Below are 20,971 nucleotides of genomic sequence, written 5' to 3'. Positions count from 1 at the left end.
TATTACAAACAATTCTATTTATATTACTATAAACAAACTCAGTTGGTGAGTGCATGTTCTGTTTTTATTTTGCTTTTGTCCTTTAAGGTAAATTTTGAATGCAGGACTAAACAAATACTCGGGTACTCGAGTTTGATTAATTTTGCATACCAACAAAGGATGTGGGTACTCCAGAATTTATGATATACTCACTGGGAGTGTTTTTTTAGTAGCATCAGAAAAAGATATATCATACAAGGATAAACATTACATAAAGATCAAATGCAAAACAACACTAAAGTAACCCAGATTTAAAAAGAACCCACAGTAATGCAGGTAGTTTACGGATCTTTTTAAGGTTATATGATGAGTGAAGAAAATATAGAAAAAGACACCAATCCATCCTAATAATTTTATTCCCACATTGATCACTTGAGCCTTTCTTTGAAAGCTCGTTGTCTCATGTTTCTGTTTTTATGAAGACACACTGTTCAAGAGGAGGAGGAGGAGGAGGAGAAAGTTTAGACTGGGAGGCTGTAGATTCAAAGATGCATCAGATGTGTAGCTTTTTTGTGAATGAAAGAAGAGAAGGGTCTGCGCCTGCAGTGTCCCAGACAGGCGAGATCACCGCCTGGGGATCGGATACCCTGGATCATGACCCCAGACAAAGAACTCATGGACGCGCTGGACATTGACGTGGAGGACCAGACGGACCTTGGTGAAGAGAAGAAGAACACAGATCTGCCAGAGTTGAGGGAGAATCATGCAGACTTCGGTAAGAGCGCTTCATCTCGTCCTCTTGGGGAACAGAAGGTGGGAGGCTTTGAAGTCCGAATACAGGACGGTCCAGGCAGCAGAACCGCTTCGGTGAAGCCCCCGTACTCGTACATCGCTCTCATCACCATGGCCATCCTGCAGAGCCCGAAAAAGAGACTAACCCTGAGTGAGATCTGTGATTTTATCAGCCAGCGCTTTGCGTATTATCGGGAGAAGTTCCCCGCGTGGCAAAACTCCATCCGCCACAACTTGTCTCTGAATGACTGCTTTGTGAAAATGCCTCGCGAGCCTGGAAATCCTGGTAAAGGGAATTACTGGACACTGGACCCCATGTCGGCCGATATGTTTGAAAACGGGAGTTTTCTCCGGCGGAGGAAACGCTTCAAGAGGCAGCATTTCTATTTGGGAGCGCTGAAGGACTCCATGGCGCACGAGCGCAGCCTGATACCAGTGTTTCCTATAGGAGCGCACAGGATGAGCACTTGTCTCCGGGGTCCGGATTTGTACCAGGACCTGGGGATAAGAAGTCGTTTAAGCCCCCACAGTAATCCAAGCATCCCGCCTGTACGCAGCATCATCCCCGCGCTCTCCTCGCTCCTCTCTAAGAACGTCCCCTCTTGCCTAACATTTGAACATTTAGAGCCGGGACGCTGCGCCACTGTGCCACCTTTGGCTCCAAACTCCTCGTTCATTCCTCCAGTCTCAGTGCGCGGAATGATACCCAATTACCCTGTTTCTCATTTTTTCAACTTTCCCTATGGGATCCTAAAAGCATCATCTTTTTCAATTTAATGAAATAACGCTCGTTTGTCTCTTCCTCTCAGCAGGACAATAAACTCAGAAAAGATACATTGTGTAAAGATGGACTGAACCTACTCACGTACCGTTTTGTGCTTTCAAGGATACATTTTTTTGAAGTCTTTTTGAAAAACCTTTATTTTCATTTAACAACTATGTTCGGAATAAAACGTGATTGAATTAACACGGTCTGTGTGATTTGAATTATAAATCACAGTGAAAAAACAAATAATTTAATAAAATATCTTTAGCCCTAATTGTTTAATATTTCCATGCACTATTTTATATGTGTATATTTAATACTCACATTTAGCTCGTATTTTTGTTTTAACGAAAATTGAGAAGAGATTTTGTAAAGGACTCCTGCACTTTTCCGATTATACAGTATTCTCAACACGACTTCTTACATTCAATAAATCAGAACATCATCCATAACAACTATTATTAAAATAATGACGATGCTTGATGGTGCAAAATACAAATGGGGAGATTCCTTTGAAATAACGAAACTTGTGATTCCGACATGAGAAATAACTGAAAAGATGGAGCAAGTGTCAGTGCAAATGAGCTGCTTATTTAGCCTACATAAACAACGAATGAATAATGATCAAATTCGACATTTCGCTGCCTTTATTTTGCTTCGGCCGATCGATTAGCATAAACTCTGGCTGAAAGTCAGCGCACGAAATTACAAAAATATCCATGCAAGTGGACATTTTTCTTTCTCCTTAGTTGATGTAGGCTAATTGATCAGCTGTTTTTTCTTTGAAAATCTCGGGGCCCAATGTTGCAGATTAAATAAATGAGCTTTTCTCAAAAATATACCACAGGAACATTATGGAACAAGGTCGGTGCAGATGATAGCAGAGTCCGAAAGTTTGGGGAGATAAAAAAACATAGTTATAGCTTGGGTTTTTCCATACATCTTTGTTAAGCCACTTACTCAACATTTGACTTCAGCATGACTGCTGTCCTTTTGGGAAGTCTGAGTTACTGAAGATGGGTGTAGGATAGTGTTGTTAAAGAAGTGATGAGTTAAACAGTGACATTGCTACTTTTAAAAATACAGCTAAGAGCATCATTAACAGTTTAAAACTTCTTTAGTGACTTCATTTTTTTAAGTTTTAAGTTTTTCAAGAAGCTGTACAGCTGCTGGGAAGGACATGTCTAAACTATTGTGACTAAGTTATGCGTAATTCTGTCATATCATCTTCATCTCTCCACTTTATTAGTGTGTGAATGTGTGAATGTGTGAGTGTGTGTGTGTGTATGTGTGTGTATGTGTGTGTGTGTGTGTGTGTGTGTGTGTGTGTGTGTGTGTATGTGTGTGTATGTGTGTGTTTTGTCCCACGTCATGCTTGAAGACGGCCCTGCAGGCTTCAGTTATCCCTCATGTCTCACTGCACACTGCTTTCAGCCTCTGCAGTCTGCGCAGGGACGTTATCAGGGTTCATGAATAGACACTTGGCGATAAGGCTTGATTGCAAATTAATTTGGCAGAACAGCTTTTTTAATGTTTATGTAGCCTACAGACACCGATAAATATAAGTAGCATGTAAATAATAATTAGAACAAACAGCATGGTCACTGATAGTTGTTCTGTCAAGATGATACATGCAAAACATCTTCCTTACAAAAAAAAACAACGAAACCAATCCTAGGCCTATAACTACCACAAAATAACTTCTGTTTTTCAGTCCAAATAAAGTTTCATCTCAACTACAACTTGCAGGAATTTTGCAAATTCCTTCTGGTGAATTTTCCAATGAAAGTTTTTGTGCCCTGTCGTCACTTAAAATCCCAATCCGAGAAGCCTGTGTAAACAAACAGAGAAAATCTATCACAGGGTGTAACTGATGGTATGATTGTGTAACAGTGCATGAGGGTCCTCTGCTGTCTGTAGACAGCTGCTTCAGTAATAACCCCCCAGGGTATAGTTTGCTTTTCCAGCGAATTCACTTCCATTGCAGTTGTATTCAGTAACAGCATACACAAATCTTCTGTATGTGAAACAGATAATGTGAGTGCAACAGTTAGTAAGACAAAAATATGTTCAAGGTGATGATCCAGTTTATTCCCTCTTTAAACCTTTGCATCCAAGCATCCACAACAAGAATTTCCTTGTATCTCATTCGTTCTCTTTCAGGGATTAGGAGCTGTGTTTTAAGGGAAAACTGGGTTCGAATGTAGTCATGTCTTTAAATAAATACATATATTAATACAAATATTAACAACGAAAGCAGAAACTGAGAAAATTGCAGAAAAAACGTCTGCAAAACCAGAGGGTATAGCACATGATGTAATTCACTTATTCTCAGTTAACCACAAACCAAACACATCTAGTGCACAGTAGTGTGGGGGGTTTGCTCATCTCCGTTGATTTTTTTCTCCAAAAACTCAATTTTTGGGGGTTAACAAACCACACAGCCTGCAGGCTTGGTCATTATTTACTGAAAGGAAGTTTGGTTTCAATTCTTCAGTGTATTGCTCCTCACAACTGTGCTTTGTTCTTTTTGGCATCTCCCCATCCTGTACAAAATGAACTCTTAACCTAACCTAAAGGATAATTATCCAACATTACCAAATAAAGTTATGAGAACTCAGCCTATGGTGTCAGGTAGTTAGGATGTTTTGGATTTGCTGTATAATCCAAACTGTTTATGAAAATTTATCCCAGAGACTGGTGTAGCCAAAAAGTGTAAAAGACGCTAGCTGCTGTTTGAAGCTAATTAAATCCTGACTATGGCACAGCAAGCTAAATGCTATAGACAGCGTGCTGAGATGCTCACAAGAGAATGCTTACACATGAAGATTGCCAACAAATATGATGGTTATGATGTACCTAAGCTTAGTTTAGCCTTTTAGAGTGTTTACATAAAGGTCGTGGCACCTGTGATGTCATAAATTGCTTTGTCTCTTGCAAATTTGAAGTCTTGTGGTCAGTCTATAGTTGTTGCAAAGTCTATTTTCTAAAGCTGCCCATATTTTGATGACAGGGTGGGGTTTGTGAGGGGTGGAACACACCGAGTCATCAAAGCTAAACAGTGAACGTCTGTGGCTGATTTCTAGCTGGTGAAAGAGTAAGATCACCGCCAGCCTAACAAGCCAGGTGTATTGAGTGCAGTATACCGGTTACTTAAAGCTAATATATCATTCAAATAATGCTCAGATAATACTATTAAGTAAATAAACCTTTTTGAGGGCTGATTTGATTGAAAGACTCCTTAATTTAAGACATGTGACCAGCAGAGGAAGCTTGATGTGAATCTCAGCGAATTAGTCGCAGGTAATTGGTTCACACTGCACACTGCTTTCAGCCTCTGCAGTCTGCGCAGGGACGTTATCAGGGTTCATGAATAGACACTTGGCGATAAGGCTTGATTGCAAATTAATTTGGCAGAACAGCTTTTTTAATGTTTATGTAGCCTACAGACACCGATAAATATAAGTAGCATGTAAATAATAATTAGAACAAACAGCATGGTCACTGATAGTTGTTCTGTCAAGATGATACATGCAAAACATCTTCCTTACAAAAAAAAAAGAAACCAATCCTAGGCCTATAACTACCACAAAATAACTTCTGTTTTTCAGTCCAAATAAAGTTTCATCTCAACTACAACTTGCAGGAATTTTGCAAATTCCTTCTGGTGAATTTTCCAATGAAAGTTTTTGTGCCCTGTCGTCACTTAAAATCCCAATCCGAGAAGCCTGTGTAAACAAACAGAGAAAATCTATCACAGGGTGTAACTGATGGTATGATTGTGTAACAGTGCATGAGGGTCCTCTGCTGTCTGTAGACAGCTGCTTCAGTAATAACCCCCCAGGGTATAGTTTGCTTTTCCAGCGAATTCACTTCCATTGCAGTTGTATTCAGTAACAGCATACACAAATCTTCTGTATGTGAAACAGATAATGTGAGTGCAACAGTTAGTAAGACAAAAATATGTTCAAGGTGATGATCCAGTTTATTCCCTCTTTAAACCTTTGCATCCAAGCATCCACAACAAGAATTTCCTTGTATCTCATTCGTTCTCTTTCAGGGATTAGGAGCTGTGTTTTAAGGGAAAACTGGGTTCGAATGTAGTCATGTCTTTAAATAAATACATATATTAATACAAATATTAACAACGAAAGCAGAAACTGAGAAAATTGCAGAAAAAACGTCTGCAAAACCAGAGGGTATAGCACATGATGTAATTCACTTATTCTCAGTTAACCACAAACCAAACACATCTAGTGCACAGTAGTGTGGGGGGTTTGCTCATCTCCGTTGATTTTTTTCTCCAAAAACTCAATTTTTGGGGGTTAACAAACCACACAGCCTGCAGGCTTGGTCATTATTTACTGAAAGGAAGTTTGGTTTCAATTCTTCAGTGTATTGCTCCTCACAACTGTGCTTTGTTCTTTTTGGCATCTCCCCATCCTGTACAAAATGAACTCTTAACCTAACCTAAAGGATAATTATCCAACATTACCAAATAAAGTTATGAGAACTCAGCCTATGGTGTCAGGTAGTTAGGATGTTTTGGATTTGCTGTATAATCCAAACTGTTTATGAAAATTTATCCCAGAGACTGGTGTAGCCAAAAAGTGTAAAAGACGCTAGCTGCTGTTTGAAGCTAATTAAATCCTGACTATGGCACAGCAAGCTAAATGCTATAGACAGCGTGCTGAGATGCTCACAAGAGAATGCTTACACATGAAGATTGCCAACAAATATGATGGTTATGATGTACCTAAGCTTAGTTTAGCCTTTTAGAGTGTTTACATAAAGGTCGTGGCACCTGTGATGTCATAAATTGCTTTGTCTCTTGCAAATTTGAAGTCTTGTGGTCAGTCTATAGTTGTTGCAAAGTCTATTTTCTAAAGCTGCCCATATTTTGATGACAGGGTGGGGTTTGTGAGGGGTGGAACACACCGAGTCATCAAAGCTAAACAGTGAACGTCTGTGGCTGATTTCTAGCTGGTGAAAGAGTAAGATCACCGCCAGCCTAACAAGCCAGGTGTATTGAGTGCAGTATACCGGTTACTTAAAGCTAATATATCATTCAAATAATGCTCAGATAATACTATTAAGTAAATAAACCTTTTTGAGGGCTGATTTGATTGAAAGACTCCTTAATTTAAGACATGTGACCAGCAGAGGAAGCTTGATGTGAATCTCAGCGAATTAGTCGCAGGTAATTGGTTCACACTGCACACTGCTTTCAGCCTCTGCAGTCTGCGCAGGGACGTTATCAGGGTTCATGAATAGACACTTGGCGATAAGGCTTGATTGCAAATTAATTTGGCAGAACAGCTTTTTTAATGTTTATGTAGCCTACAGACACCGATAAATATAAGTAGCATGTAAATAATAATTAGAACAAACAGCATGGTCACTGATAGTTGTTCTGTCAAGATGATACATGCAAAACATCTTCCTTACAAAAAAAAAAGAAACCAATCCTAGGCCTATAACTACCACAAAATAACTTCTGTTTTTCAGTCCAAATAAAGTTTCATCTCAACTACAACTTGCAGATGTGTATCTTACATCTGGCGTAAAACCAACACAGCATTTGATAAAAATAGCATCATACCAACAGTCAAACATGGTGGTGGTAGTGTGATATTCTGGGGCTGCTGTGCTGGGTCTGGACCTGGACGACTTGCTGTAATTGATGGAACCATGAATTCTGCTCTCTACCAGAAAATCCTGAAGGAGAATGTCCAGCCATCAGTTTGAGACCTCAAGCTTAAGCGCACTTGGGTTATGCAGCAGGACAATGATCCAAAACATACCACCAAGTCCACCTCTGAATGGCTTAAAAAAAACAAAAAGAATGATTTTGGTGGCCTGGTCAAAGTCCGGACTTGAATCTGATTGAGATGCTGTGGTATGACCTTAAACAGGCCGTTTATGCTTGAAAACCCTCCAGTGTGGCTGAATTAAAACAATTCTTTAAAGAAGAGTGGGCCAAAATTCATCCAGAGCGATGTAAAAGACTCATCGCCAGTTATCGCAAACACTTGATAGCAATTATTGCCTCCAAGGGTGGCGCAACCAGTTTTTAGGTTTAGCGGGCAATTACTTTTTCACATAGGGTCAGGTAGGTTTGGATAACTTTTTTCCCTTAAAAAATAAAATCATCATTTAAAAACTGCATTTAGTGTTTACTCTGGTTATCTTTGTCTAATATTATTTTGATTTTGATGATCTGAAACCTTTTAAGTGTGAAAAATGTGCAAAAATATAAGAAATCAGGAAGGGGGCAAATACTTTTTCACAGCACTGTATATTTTACATCTGTCAGCTTTCCCCACTAAAAGGCTTAAAACTGGATTTTGCTAATGGGTCCCTTTTCAAGACTGTAAATTGATATTAGAGATTACTCCAAACCAACCTGCTGAGCAGGAAATACATTTAAGATGAAGATAATGGGGTAAATAATTAAGTAGACAGTCGGGGAAGTAAAATGTATGCTTTCAAGTATGAAAAACACTCCCCTAACACTCATTAACATAACAATCAGGTATGTCTAAGCCCTTTGACCAGACCATTGAGGGGATTTCCTTGTTCCTTGTTGAAACCATGAAATTGGTAAACAACAAGCTGAAACTCCCTGAAACATAACAACTTCCTGCAGCAGAACACCTGCACCCCTGTACAAAGATACAACTTTTACATGGCATCCTTCATTTCATGTAATGACAACAGTTTTATTTCTCACACAGAGCATATACAGATCCTTTTATAGTTTTAATAGGCAGATAACGAAACTGTGCAGATTTGAATGTCAGGTATGTATAGGTAATGTCAACAGTTTGTGCAAAAAATTTAGCAGTATTTAACAGAGTATTTTAACAGTACAAAGACAAGAAGCTGTATGCACAGATTAACAAGTGTAAACGGAACAGCCTCAGGCACATGTGCCTATTGTATCAGAGCTCATGATTTTATTAAGGAAAGTCTCTTAAAGGTGACATATCATGCAAAATTGACTTTTTAATGGTTCTTTACCTGAAATATGTGTCCCTGGCATGTCTACAAACCCCCCAAGAATGAAAAAAATCCATTCTGCCCCTGTTTTGATTTCTACACCTTTCTGTAAATGTGTGTGAAACGAGCCGTTTCAGACTTCCGTGTTTTTGTTACGTAACAACAATATCCGGTCTGTCACGGAGTCAGAGCTCGGAGCTTGTTCAGCCCATAGACTGTATAAAATAATACTGAATCCCTCCCCCGTTTTTCATTACCTGCACAAATATGTGCCAACAAGGAGCTTAGGAGGGAGGCATGCTAGTTGTAGGCTTTCTTAATAAACGCAAAGGTCGGTTTTACTCCCCACGTCTGCAGATTTGAAGATATAGTGGATGATTTTTATTTGTCATGGATAAGTGCTAGCGCTAATTAGCATAGCCACATAGCTATATGTTCATAGCTGTAGCTGTAGCTGTAGCTGTGTACCAAGACACACGTCGACATACTGACAAATAAAACAACAAGAAACACTAAATCTGTGACCAATCCTTCATAAAAGGTCCCGCTGCCTTTCTGGCAGAGGTCGGGTTTACTCCCCACGTCTGCAGATTTGAAGATCTAGTGGATGATTTATCATGGATAAGTGCTAGCGCTAGTTAGCATAGCCACATAGCTACATGCTCGTAGCTGTGTACCAAGACACACGTCTACATACTGATAAATAAAACAACAAGAAACACTAAATCTGTGACCAATCCTTCAGAAAGGTCCTGCTACAGGCGCCTCTCCGTCAGGATCAGATTCAGAGGGTTGAAGTAACGCGATCTCTGAGCAGCCGTGTATATTCAGCCAACATGTAAACATTAGATCAACGTGCTGGAGAGCCGAGGCACATCCACTTCCGGAGGGGGCGTGGTCAGAGGGAAAACAGAGTGTTCTGATGAGGAATGAAGAAAAGGACTTTTCAGGCATGCCAAAATCTGATTTCAAAGTGTTTTTTTGAGCATAAACTTTAAATACATGTTTTTGGGACCTCTTAGACCAATATAAATTGATGAAAAAAGCATGATATGTCCCCTTTAATGTTATGTCACATTTTTATTTTAAACAGCCATAACATGAGACTTAATCTATTCTACTGCATTTTCTACTCTCTGATCCCCTGCATAACTTCACTGTAGCTAAAAACTACAGAGGCTATCTGCTCAGTTTTGCTCTGCATACCACACTCCATTAGACAAACAAACCATCCATCACCAGTGTAAGCCAGGTCTGAGTAAGCACTGGGTCCACTATTAATGATTCAGGGTTTGCTCCATGCATTTGCTTGGAAATTTGTTAGGTATTAATCAAAACGTTAGCTGCCACGCCCACACAGTCCTGAGAATTGGTTTTAACTGGAAAATAAGCTGCTTAGGAAGAATCTTTTCTTTACTAGTTATGGTCGTTTATTTTCACTGAGTTTTGTTGATGCTTAATGACTCATTGAATGTTGATATTCTATAAGAATTTAAGTGGTCCAGGTTAAGTTCTCAAAGGCTTTAAAGGTGCCTCACACCTCTTGATTTGTGAGGCAAATACAGTTCCACTGTCCCATCTGGATCACAGCCAAAACCAGTCTGTTGTTATCTAGCTGAGCTTTCAGTTATAGCTTTCTGAGAAAATGTATTGATTTTTAACTGTGAATGAATCATTAACTAAATGGTCTTCTCTCCCATGACAATTCAACTTTTGCTGACCGCAAATCTCATAATCTTTTAAGTCATTTCAAATATTGTATGATTCAATTTTTGTTTTATAAGTAATAGGAGTCACTTTTGCATTTTAAATGAAGACAGAGAGTAGTTTCTGTTTTTTTTAATGACAGGTATTTTATTAATCCTCACAAAGAAATGTACATGTCACATAAGTGTAAAACAAGGAATACAGCACAAAACACATCCAATATAAGTACAGATCACAAAAGATTATCTTATACATGAAGTTAAAATTGATTTGTACTATTTATAAACCAATAAAACCTCTAATACCTTATATTTTCTGTATAAGCATGTCATACAACACAGTCTGTTAGTGAATCATCTTTTTTTGTTTTAAACAACAGTTTTTTTGTAATCTTGCGTGAGTAAACAAAATGTTTCTGTTTTGGTGTCATTGAGTATGCTGTGACATGATAAAGTGACAGTATATCACTTACCAATGCCCTGCTTTACATCATTGTAGCTGAAAACCTTGCAGGCTATCTGCTCAATCTCACTGTGCTTCCCACGCTCCATCAGACAAGCAAACCATCCATCACCAGTGTAAGCCAGGTCTGAGTAAGCACTGGGTCCACTATTAATGATCCAGGGTTTGCTCCATGCATTTGGGTCGCTTGGAAATTTGTTCAAATACACCCCTAAATCTGTGCGTTTGGACCTATTGCTCGGGTGGGTGAAAAGCAGCCACTTGTTTGGGTTCTGGTTCTGATCATCATCTACACCAGCAGCTTCACTTTGAACAGGAAAGGACACCACACTTCCCTGACAGCCTCCACCTGTTTCCACAAGCTTGACAGTAGGCAGGAGGGGGATCAAACCAGCCCTGTCATTGTGAAGAATAGCCTCCACTCGGTTTCCCCCCTTACTGCGGGCATTGCAGTAGATTTTGCTATTTCCTCCCTCATCAAAAAACTCTGCCATTTCACACTCTAAGGACTCAGTCTGAAGTTTATGGACAAATTGCCATGTTTTGCCCTTATCATCGCTGTACAGATAGAGAGCATTTGGAGTTGGGCGACATGAGCCACAGCATAAACAACAATGACAACATGAGCAACAGCAAGAAGCATAGGCGTAAACTGGGACAATCAATCTACCGCCGTCTGTCTGGATACCATGGCCGGGCCCGACAGCAAACGTGGCCCAGCTTTTGATTTCATCAAACTTGCAGGTCAGATCAGTCACTTTACTCCAACTTTGTCCGCCATCTTTAGATGTGATGTAGCAGAGACGGGCTTTGTTGCAGTTGTGGCGTATCTGACACTGCTCTGTAATAGTGCCTTCGACACACATGAAGAAGAGGAAGAGTGTCTTACTGGTTTTCTCATACAGCGGGCAGGGGCTCATGGGGCGGTGTCTGTGAAGATGGGCCTCCTTCAACAGTTTGAGCTCTGACCACTTAAAAAGACATCAATCAGATGTGAACATAAAGTTAGCAAAATTAGAAAAAAAGGCAAAGCTGTGTTTGGAAGTAATGTCTCAAGACAAAAGGCACCCACAAGTAATACTTTTGTTTGTTCGTATAATTACCTTCACTGTCACTTTATGGGTGGTTTCATCCTCCTTAAATATTCCTGTCTTCATGACAATGGCTACTGAGCTGGCATCATCTGACGTCTTCCGCTTCTCTGCAAAGGCCATCAGGATTTTTCTATCTCTATCGTAGAAAAGAGCAGGTATCCTGTAAACATCATTCTTCTTGGAAATAAAAACAGTGCTCTCATCTCCCTTTGGTTGATAACGCCTTGAAGGTTTGTTGCCCATGTCTGCACATGAATGATCCTAATGGGGAGGGTGCAGCTTTCTTTTCCTTTATCATCAGAGCTTGCGATTTGGAAGACTAGTGAATAAGGGAGGAGCCTTAAATACACATACTAAACCTCAGTGACTTAACACTGATGTTCCAAAGAATAGGGTGTAATGCCTTACTAGCAGCTGTGTAAAGAATGCAGCTCCTGCTCCACCATGACAGAGACAAGAATGAATTGGGGATAAAAAACATCCAGAGCAGAAACACAGGACAAATCCCTGCAGCTTGAGACAACAGCAGTCTTCGTTTCATGGCCTGTAGAAACAGCAGTAAGAGCAGGCATAGGTTAAAAAGATGAATGATTTCAAATCTTAAAGTGAAACTAGCAGGTTGACCTTTTTATAACACTGGAACATAACTTTGTTTGAAAATAGCTGCATAGAAGATTCCTAATTTTTTAATATGCTTTTCAAGGACGCAAACTTGAATGAACAAAGGTTGTTTTCAGTTATGCTTCCAAAGAACGTGTCTTTGTTTTTTTTAAATCGCGTGATATTACATCGAATGGGCAACTGAGGCTCACCCACTTTTCCTCTGTCAATGTGAAGTTGTAGGAGGCTGACTTCTCAGACACATATACCTAGAAAACAAAGTATTAAGACACAGTCATCATTTTCTCTTCCTCTCTGTACATCCCTCTAGCTTTGCTTTTCTTTCACTTCACTTTTAGCAGCCTCAAAGCATACACACACACACACACACACACACACGCACGCACACACACACACACACACACACGCACACACACACATGCACACACACACACACACGCACACACATACATACACACACAGGGAGAGAGCTAATGTGCAGAGTTCAAAAAGTCAACAAAATAATCTACGTGATAAACACAGATTCACATTATAAAATGTCTGTATGTTCACAACAGTTAATTATTATGGACTACAGTGAACCGCTCACTGGTTTTGTCTCTGGATCATATGAATTATAGCTTTCATATAATTACACTTTAAGGCAATCCAGTTCTATTCAAAGGCTTTAGAGACACAAAATTAAAAAAAAAAACAAAAAACATATAAGAACACAATATGTCAACATCAAACCAACTGAAACGTGTATGAGTTTATGAATATCTGTGTAACTGCATGCGTGTCCAAATCATTTACTTTTCCTTGGGTGTTGGCATTTTAATATTTTTGATTAGATATGCTCTCGCTTTGGTCATTTCGCTTTTTGCCTTGTTTTTGCCTCTGGCATAGGCTTATTTAACTCATTCATGTCTTTAAAAGTACATCTATACCTTTCTTTGTACAGAAAGTATTTTTTATTTTTATGTAGAATTATTGGATAAGATTTTAGGTTTCTATATTTATTGTCCTTACTGTCTTGTTGTCAAGCACCAGTGTTCAGATCACCACGTCACAATCCTTGTGTGTGTGAGCTCACTTCTTGATTCTTGATTGATTCATTGTATGTTATTTATTGTAGGATAGGTTTTTCTGTCCCTGTCTCACAAAACAATGTCAACAAATGTTGTATTCTGTTGGGTTATGTTGGGTAACTGTTTTTTGTCATTCTTTGTCTGATTTCCAGTTTTTATTTTCTTTATAGAGCGTGTACTGTATATTTTATTACTCAAGTTACAATTTAAAGAGTAAAATATGCATGAAGTGCTCTCCAGACTTTTATTCTAACTGCACTGACTGCCACCTTCAATGGTCAGCATGACTGTGCTTAATTCAGCAACCTCTGGTGTTAAAAAATGAAGACAATGCAGAAGTGCGGAAAAAATTGCAGCTCCACTTGAGGCTGGCAACAATGTAGCACACTGGAAAATTCGTTTTGGCAGAAAGTAGTTTAACACAAACTGCTGGCAACACTACATTGTCCCAAACATTCTCTGTCTCTCCCATAGGTATATACTATTGTATATGATATCTGGGTGGGTTTGAAAAATATCTGAAGAAAATAATGCTGCAGCTTGATGACAGAGTCATACCACTGCAAGGACACTCGTGCCCTAATGATTTATCAACATGTCGCACAAAGACAGGGACTTTATTGTAATAGTACAATGGCATATGGAGGTCAATTTCTAATCATTGCAGAATATTGTAAGTTAACCATTAAAAAACTCCACGAAAGTCAATACCAAGTATTTAAAAGTAACAAATTGTAATTGTTAACATCACTTTTGATTAAAATAGTTTTTATTTGAAACATGACAAGCTATTGAAATATATTTGGTTTTTACTTGAACTGTAAACACAGATAATGTGAGTGCAACAGTTAGTTAGACAAACATATAGTCAAGGTGATGATCCAGTTTATTCACTATTTAAACCTTTGCATCCAAACATCCACAACAAGAATTTCCTCGTAAATCATTCGTTCTCTTTCAGGGATTAGGAGCTGTGTTTTAAGGGAAAACTGGGTTAGAATGTAGTCAGGTCTTTAAATAAATAAATAAGCAATGAAAGCAGAAACTGAAAAAAAATGCGGAAATAGTCAAATTTTCTCCTGATGTATGGGGGTACCCAAACCAGCAGTCACTAATGGCTGCAAAACCAGAGGGTATAGCACATGATGTAATTCACTTATTCTCAGTTTACCACAAACCAAACACATCTAGTGCACGGTAGTGTGGGGGGTTTGCTTGAGTTTGCTCATCTCTGTTGCTTTTTTTCCCCCAAAACTCAATTTTTGGGGGTTAACAAACCACACAGCCTGCAGGCTTTGTCATTATTTACTGAAAGGAAGTATGGTATCAATTCTTCAGTGTATTGCTCCTGACAACTGTGCTTTGTTCTTTTCAGCATCTCTCCATCCTGTACAAAATGAACTCTCAACCTAACCTTTGGGGTGGCAGTAGCTCAGTCCATAGGGACTTGGCTTGGGATCCGAATGGTCGCCGGTTCGAGTCCCAGTATGGACGAAGTTTGGCAAGTGGACTGGTGGCTGGAGAGGTGCTGGTTCACTTGCCTGGGCACTGCCGAGGTGCCCTTGAGCAAGGCACCGAACCCCCAACTGCTCTGGGTCTGCTGGTTGATGGCAGTATCCTCACTCTGACATCTCTCCCTAAGCATGTTCACTGCATATGTGTGCATTTGTATGTATATACCAAAAAAAAACTGTATGTGTAGCATGTCCAAAATAGCATGAATGAAAAAACTGAATTTCCCCCCTGGGGATCAATAAAGCACCTTTCTTTTCTTTTCCTAACCTAAAGGATCATTATCCAACATTACCAAATAAAGTTATGAGAACTCAGCCTATGGTGTCAGGTAGTTAGGATGTTTTGGATTTTCTGTATAATCCAAACAGTTCATGAACATTTATCCCAGAGACATGGTGTAGCCAAAAAGTTAAAAGACGCTAGCTAGGATGACTTCCGGATGGCAGAGTAAGTGAACTACTTTCTAGTGCTCCGCTGCATATCACTGTTATATCTAACTGTCATTCTAGACCTCCCGAGTTACTGAACTGAACTGAACAGAAATATGCCGAAGTCTGTGAAATGGGATAAAATTAAACCAATGGAATCCGGAATGGATTGTCCCACACCAGACCCGACACATGGTGATAGCGGCAGTAGCCTTGCACACGCCGCGGACACTTGTGAAGAGCAGACCGTGACAAGTGCAGATATTATACAAGTTATCAAGTCCCTCAAACATGATTTCCATCAGAAAATTGACGGAGTACTCTCGGCAATCGAGGGAAATATGAAAGAGTGTACTGGCCGCCTGAACGAAGCCGAGGCGCGTATCTCATCAGTGGAGGACACAATAAACAACCTGCAAGCTAAGGTTGAAGGCAAGGGGGCCAAGTTGACAAAACTGATGACCAAAACTGAAGACCTAGAATGCAGAACTTAGGAATAACAGGCATACCAGAGAAAGACCATTGAAAAATGGCTGACAGAGATTCTCAACATACCCTCTCCGACAGTGGAGAGAAATCATCGTCTTACAAGCCAAAAAAACAACACTAATTATCCGCGGACACTGGTTGTTAAGTTTCTCGAGGGCTGCAAGAATAAAGGTCCAATTAACTACAAGGACAACGTGGTCAGGCCGAAACTTACAAGCAACAACGGGCTTTCGACGGTTTGCAGCAACAACTACGAGAGAAAGGCATTGGCAAGCATCGCATCTTGTTTACAGCTATACTTCTTCTAACCCACGGAGATACCACGCATACCTTCGACTTGCCAACAAATACATCCCTGGAATAAAAGGATAAATACGAGAGGAGGGAGGACTCTCTTTTTCTCTCTTTCTACACATTTTTTCTTATTTTCTCCTCCCTGCTGTTTGGATCTCCACTCGCCCACTGGCAGTATTCCTGCAATCAAGAATGCAAGCAGCTATTAGGGTTTGAGACATTGTAAAAATGCATGGTAACATTTTTTTATATTAATAACCCCTTTAAATTCTGGTGGACACTTTTTTTTTTTTATTGAAAAGAGAACAAAGACTGCAGACTAGGTCTGTAAAGACTCATTCTTTTATTTATCCTTATGTATTATCTCTCCCTCTTTAAACAGAATTTTGCCTGTCTCCCCCCTTATTTGGGAGGGGGGTATCTGTATCTTTAGCTTTATGAATTACAAACGTCTTCAGTATTACATGAGTAGGAGCGAAGAAGGTAGATTTGTCTTTTTTTTTTTTTTGTTAATATGAGTTTGGCCAATTCTTATAAATCCAAACGATGCAACGTAAGCACAAGTTTAGGAAATTGAAAAGAGTTAGAGATGGTTCCTCACTGTGATGAGGACTTACTGGTAGCTGAAGGAAGTTATGTTATAATAGTTGGGGGTTGTCCTAGCAGGTTCATGCAGGACAGGTTTGGGTTGGGGTTTTTTATGTTTCAAGGTATTGTCTCTTCGCTGATCTTTCCATTTATATCTGCATATGTATTTATGACAGTGGTAAACACTTATTTGTTTGTTTTAAGAGGCTATTTTACAGTAGCAAATAAACAATACACACGTCAGCAGCCGAAGTTGGTGGAACCATGAATTCTGCTCTCTACCAGAAAATCCTGAAGGAGAATGTCCAGCCATCAGTTTGAGACCTCAAGCTCAAGCGCACTTGGGTTATGCAGCAGGACAATGATCCAAAACATACCACCAAGTCCACCTCTGAATGGCTTAAAAAAAACAAAAAGAATGATTTTGGTGGCCTGGTCAAAGTCCGGACTTGAATCTGATTGAGATGCTGTGGTATGACCTTAAACAGGCCGTTTATGCTTGAAAACCCTCCAGTGTGGCTGAATTAAAACAATTCTTTAAAGAAGAGTGGGCCAAAATTCATCCAGAGCGATGTAAAAGACTCATCGCCAGTTATCGCAAACACTTGATAGCAATTATTGCCTCCAAGGGTGGCGCAACCAGTTTTTAGGTTTAGCGGGCAATTACTTTTCACATAGGGTCAGGTAGGTTTGGATAACTTTTTTCCCTTAAAAAATAAAATCATCATTTAAAAACTGCATTTAGTGTTTACTCTGGTTATCTTTGTCTAATATTATTTTGATTTTGATGATCTGAAACCTTTTAAGTGTGAAAAAATGTGCAAAAATATAAGAAATCAGGAAGGGGGCAAATACTTTTTCACAGCACTGTATATTTTACATCTGTCAGCTTTCCCCACTAAAAGGCTTAAAACTGGATTTTGCTAATGGGTCCCTTTTCAAGACTGTAAATTGATATTAGAGATTACTCCAAACCAACCTGCTGAGCAGGAAATACATTTAAGATGAAGATAATGGGGTAAATAATTAAGTAGACAGTCGGGGAAGAAAAATGTATGCTTTCAAGTATGAAAAACACTCCCCTAACACTCATTAACATAACAATCAGGTATGTCTAAGCCCTTTGACCAGACCATTGAGGGGATTTCCTTGTTCCTTGTTGAAACCATGAAATTGGTAAACAACAAGCTGAAACTCCCTGAAACATAACAACTTCCTGCAGCAGAACACCTGCACCCCTGTACAAAGATACAACTTTTACATGGCATCCTTCATTTCATGTAATGACAACAGTTTTATTTCTCACACAGAGCAGATACAGATCCTTTTATAGTTTTAATGGGCAGATAACGAAACTGTGCAGATTTGAATGTCAGGTATGTATAGGTAATGTCAACAGTTTGGGCAAAAAATTTAGCAGTATTTAACAGAGCATTTTAACAGTACAAAGACAAGAAGCTGTATGCACAGATTAACAAGTGTAAACGGAACAGCCTCAGGCACATGTGCCTATTGTATCAGAGCTCATGATTTATTAAGGAAAGTCTCTTAATGTTATGTCACATTTTTATTTTAAACAGCCATAACATGAGACTTAATCTATTCTACTGCATTTTCTACTCTCTGATCCCCTGCATAACTTCACTGTAGCTAAAAACTACAGAGGCTATCTGCTCAGTTTTGCTCTGCATACCACACTCCATTAGACAAACAAACCATCCATCACCAGTGTAAGCCAGGTCTGAGTAAGCACTGGGTCCACTATTATGATTCAGGGTTTGCTCCATGCATTTGCTTGGAAATTTGTTAGGTATTAATCAAAACGTTAGCTGCCACGCCCACACAGTCCTGAGAATTGGTTTTAACTGGAAAATAAGCTTCTTAGGAAGAGTCTTTTCTTTACTAGTTATGGTCGTTTATTTTCACTGAGTTTTGTTGATGCTTAATGACTCATTGAATGTTGATATTCTATAAGAATTTAAGTGGTCCAGGTTAAGTTCTCAAAGGCTTTAAAGGTGCCTCACACCTCTTGATTTGTGAGGCAAATACAGTTCCACTGTCCCATCTGGATCACAGCCAAAACCAGTCTGTTGTTATCTAGCTGAGCTTTCAGTTATAGCTTTCTGAGAAAATGTATTGATTTTTAACTGTGAATGAATCATTAACTAAATGGTCTTCTCTCCCATGACAATTCAACTTTTGCTGACCGCAAATCTCATAATCTTTTAAGTCATTTCAAATATTGTATGATTCAATTTTTGTTTTATAAGTAATAGGAGTCACTTTTGCATTTTAAATGAAGACAGAGAGTAGTTTCTGTTTTTTTTAATGACAGGTATTTTATTAATCCTCACAAGGAAATGTACATGTCACATAAGTGTAAAACAAGGAATACAGCACAAAACACATCCAATATAAGTACAGATCACAAAAGATTATCTTATACATGAATTTAAAATTGATTTGTACTATTTAGAAACTAATAAAACCTCTAATACCTTATATTTTCTGTATAAGCATGTCTTACAACACAGTCTGTTAGTGAATCATCTTTTTTTGTTTTAAACAACAGTTTTTTTGTAATCTTGCGTGAGTAAACAAAATGTTTCTGTTTTGGGGTCATTGAGTATGCTGTGGCGTGATAAAGTGACAGTATATCACTTACCAATGCCCTGCTTTACATCATTGTAGCTGAAAACCTTGCAAGCTATCTGCTCAATCTCACTGTGCTTCCCACGCTCCATCAGACAAGCAAACCATCCATCACCAGTGTAAGCCAGGTCTGAGTAAGCACTGGGTCCACTATTAATGATCCAGGGTTTGCTCCATGCATTTGGGTCGCTTGGAAATTTGTTCAAATACACCCCTAAATCTGTGCGTTTGCACTTACTGCTCGGGTGGGTGAAGAGCAGCCACTTGTTTGGGTTCTGGTTCTGATCATCTTCTACACCAGCAGCTTCACTTTGAACAGGAAAGGACACCACACTTCCCTCACAGCCTCCACCTGTTTCCACAAGCTTGTCAGTAGGTGGGAGGGGGATCAAACCAGCCCCATCATTTTTATCAAGAGCTTCTACTCTGTAGCCCCCCTTACTGCGGGCATTGCAGTAGATTTTGCTATTTCCTCCCTCATCAAAAACTCTGCCATTCACACTCTAAGGACTCAGTCTGAAGTTTATGGACAAATTGCCATGTTTTGCCCTTATCATCGCTGTACAGATAGAGAGCATTTGGAGTTGGGCGACATGAGCCACAGCATAAACAGCAATGACAACATGAGCAACAGCAAGAAGCATAGGCGTAAACTGGACAATCAATCTACCGCCGTCTGTCTGGATACCATGGCCGGGCCCGACAGCAACGTGGCCCAGCTCTTGATTTCATCCAGCTTGCAGGTCAAATCAGTCACTTCACTCCAACTTTGACCGCCATCATTAGATGTGATGTAGCAGAGACGGGCTTTGTTGCAGTTTGTGGCGTATCTGACACTGCTCTGTAATAGTGCCTTTGACACACACGAAGAATAGGAAGAGTGTCTTACTGGTTTTCTCATACAGCGGGCAGGGGCTCATGGGGCGGTGTCCGTCAAGATGGGCCTCCTTCAACAGTATGAGCTCTGACCACTTAAAAAGACATCAATCAGATGTGAACATAAAATTAGCAAAATTAGGAAAAAGGCAAAGCTGTGCTTGGAAGTAATGTCTCTTAAAGGCACCCACAAGTAATACTTTTGTTTGTTGGTATAATTACCTTCACTGTCACTTTATGGGTGGTTCATCCTCCTTAAATATTCCTGTCTTCATGACAATGGCTACTGAGCTGGCATCATCTGACGTCTTCTGCTTCCCTGCAAAGGCCATCAGGATTTTTCTATCTCCATCGTAGAAAAGAGCAGGTATCCTGTAAACATCATTCTTCTTGGAATAAAAACAGTGCCTCATCTTCCTCTGGTTGATAACGCCTTGAAGGTTTGTTGCCCATGTCTGCACATGAAATGATCCTAATGGGGAGGGTGCAGCTTTCTTTTCCTTTATCATCAGAGCTTGCGATTTGCGAAGAATTTATCAGACTAGTGAATAGGGAGGAGCCTTAAATACACATACTAAACCTCAGTGACTCAACACTGATGTTCAAAAGAATAGGGTGTAATGCCTTACTAGCAGC

At 39.5% G+C, this 20,971-nt stretch overlaps 3 protein-coding genes across 3 annotated transcripts; 1 reads left to right on the top strand and 2 right to left on the bottom strand.

Moving 5' to 3' along the window:
* The first annotated feature begins 523 nt into the window (after positions 1 to 523).
* Positions 524 to 1,696, top strand: LOC117816335 (forkhead box protein D1-like). Its single transcript, XM_034688546.1, has one exon. The coding sequence runs from the start codon at positions 556 to 558 to the stop codon at positions 1,546 to 1,548; it is 993 nt and encodes a 330-aa protein (XP_034544437.1). The 5' UTR covers positions 524 to 555; the 3' UTR covers positions 1,549 to 1,696.
* Positions 1,697 to 10,389: 8,693 nt separating this feature from the next.
* Positions 10,390 to 12,130, bottom strand: LOC117816133 (sialidase-3-like). Its single transcript, XM_034688270.1, has 2 exons — positions 11,812 to 12,130; positions 10,390 to 11,679 (listed from the first exon to the last, which is right to left on the bottom strand). Exons 1-2 carry the CDS (start codon positions 12,043 to 12,045, stop codon positions 10,711 to 10,713), a joined length of 1,203 nt encoding a protein of 400 aa, XP_034544161.1. The 5' UTR covers positions 12,046 to 12,130; the 3' UTR covers positions 10,390 to 10,710.
* A 7,049-nt stretch (positions 12,131 to 19,179) lies between these two features.
* LOC117815545 (sialidase-3-like) lies at positions 19,180 to 20,748 on the bottom strand. Its single transcript, XM_034687309.1, is given in 7 exon segments — positions 19,180 to 19,954; positions 19,956 to 20,118; positions 20,121 to 20,168; positions 20,171 to 20,285; positions 20,287 to 20,430; positions 20,558 to 20,583; positions 20,586 to 20,748. Coding segments are annotated over 7 exon segments (1,149 nt in total). The 3' UTR covers positions 19,180 to 19,464.
* Between the last annotated feature and the right edge of the window lie 223 nt (positions 20,749 to 20,971).

Source organism: Notolabrus celidotus, chromosome 7, assembly GCF_009762535.1.
Source record: "Notolabrus celidotus isolate fNotCel1 chromosome 7, fNotCel1.pri, whole genome shotgun sequence".
NCBI classification, from domain to species: Eukaryota; Metazoa; Chordata; class Actinopteri; order Labriformes; family Labridae; genus Notolabrus; species Notolabrus celidotus.
Note: the sequence above shows the minus strand (reverse complement) of the source record. Positions and strands in the feature narration are given on the sequence as shown.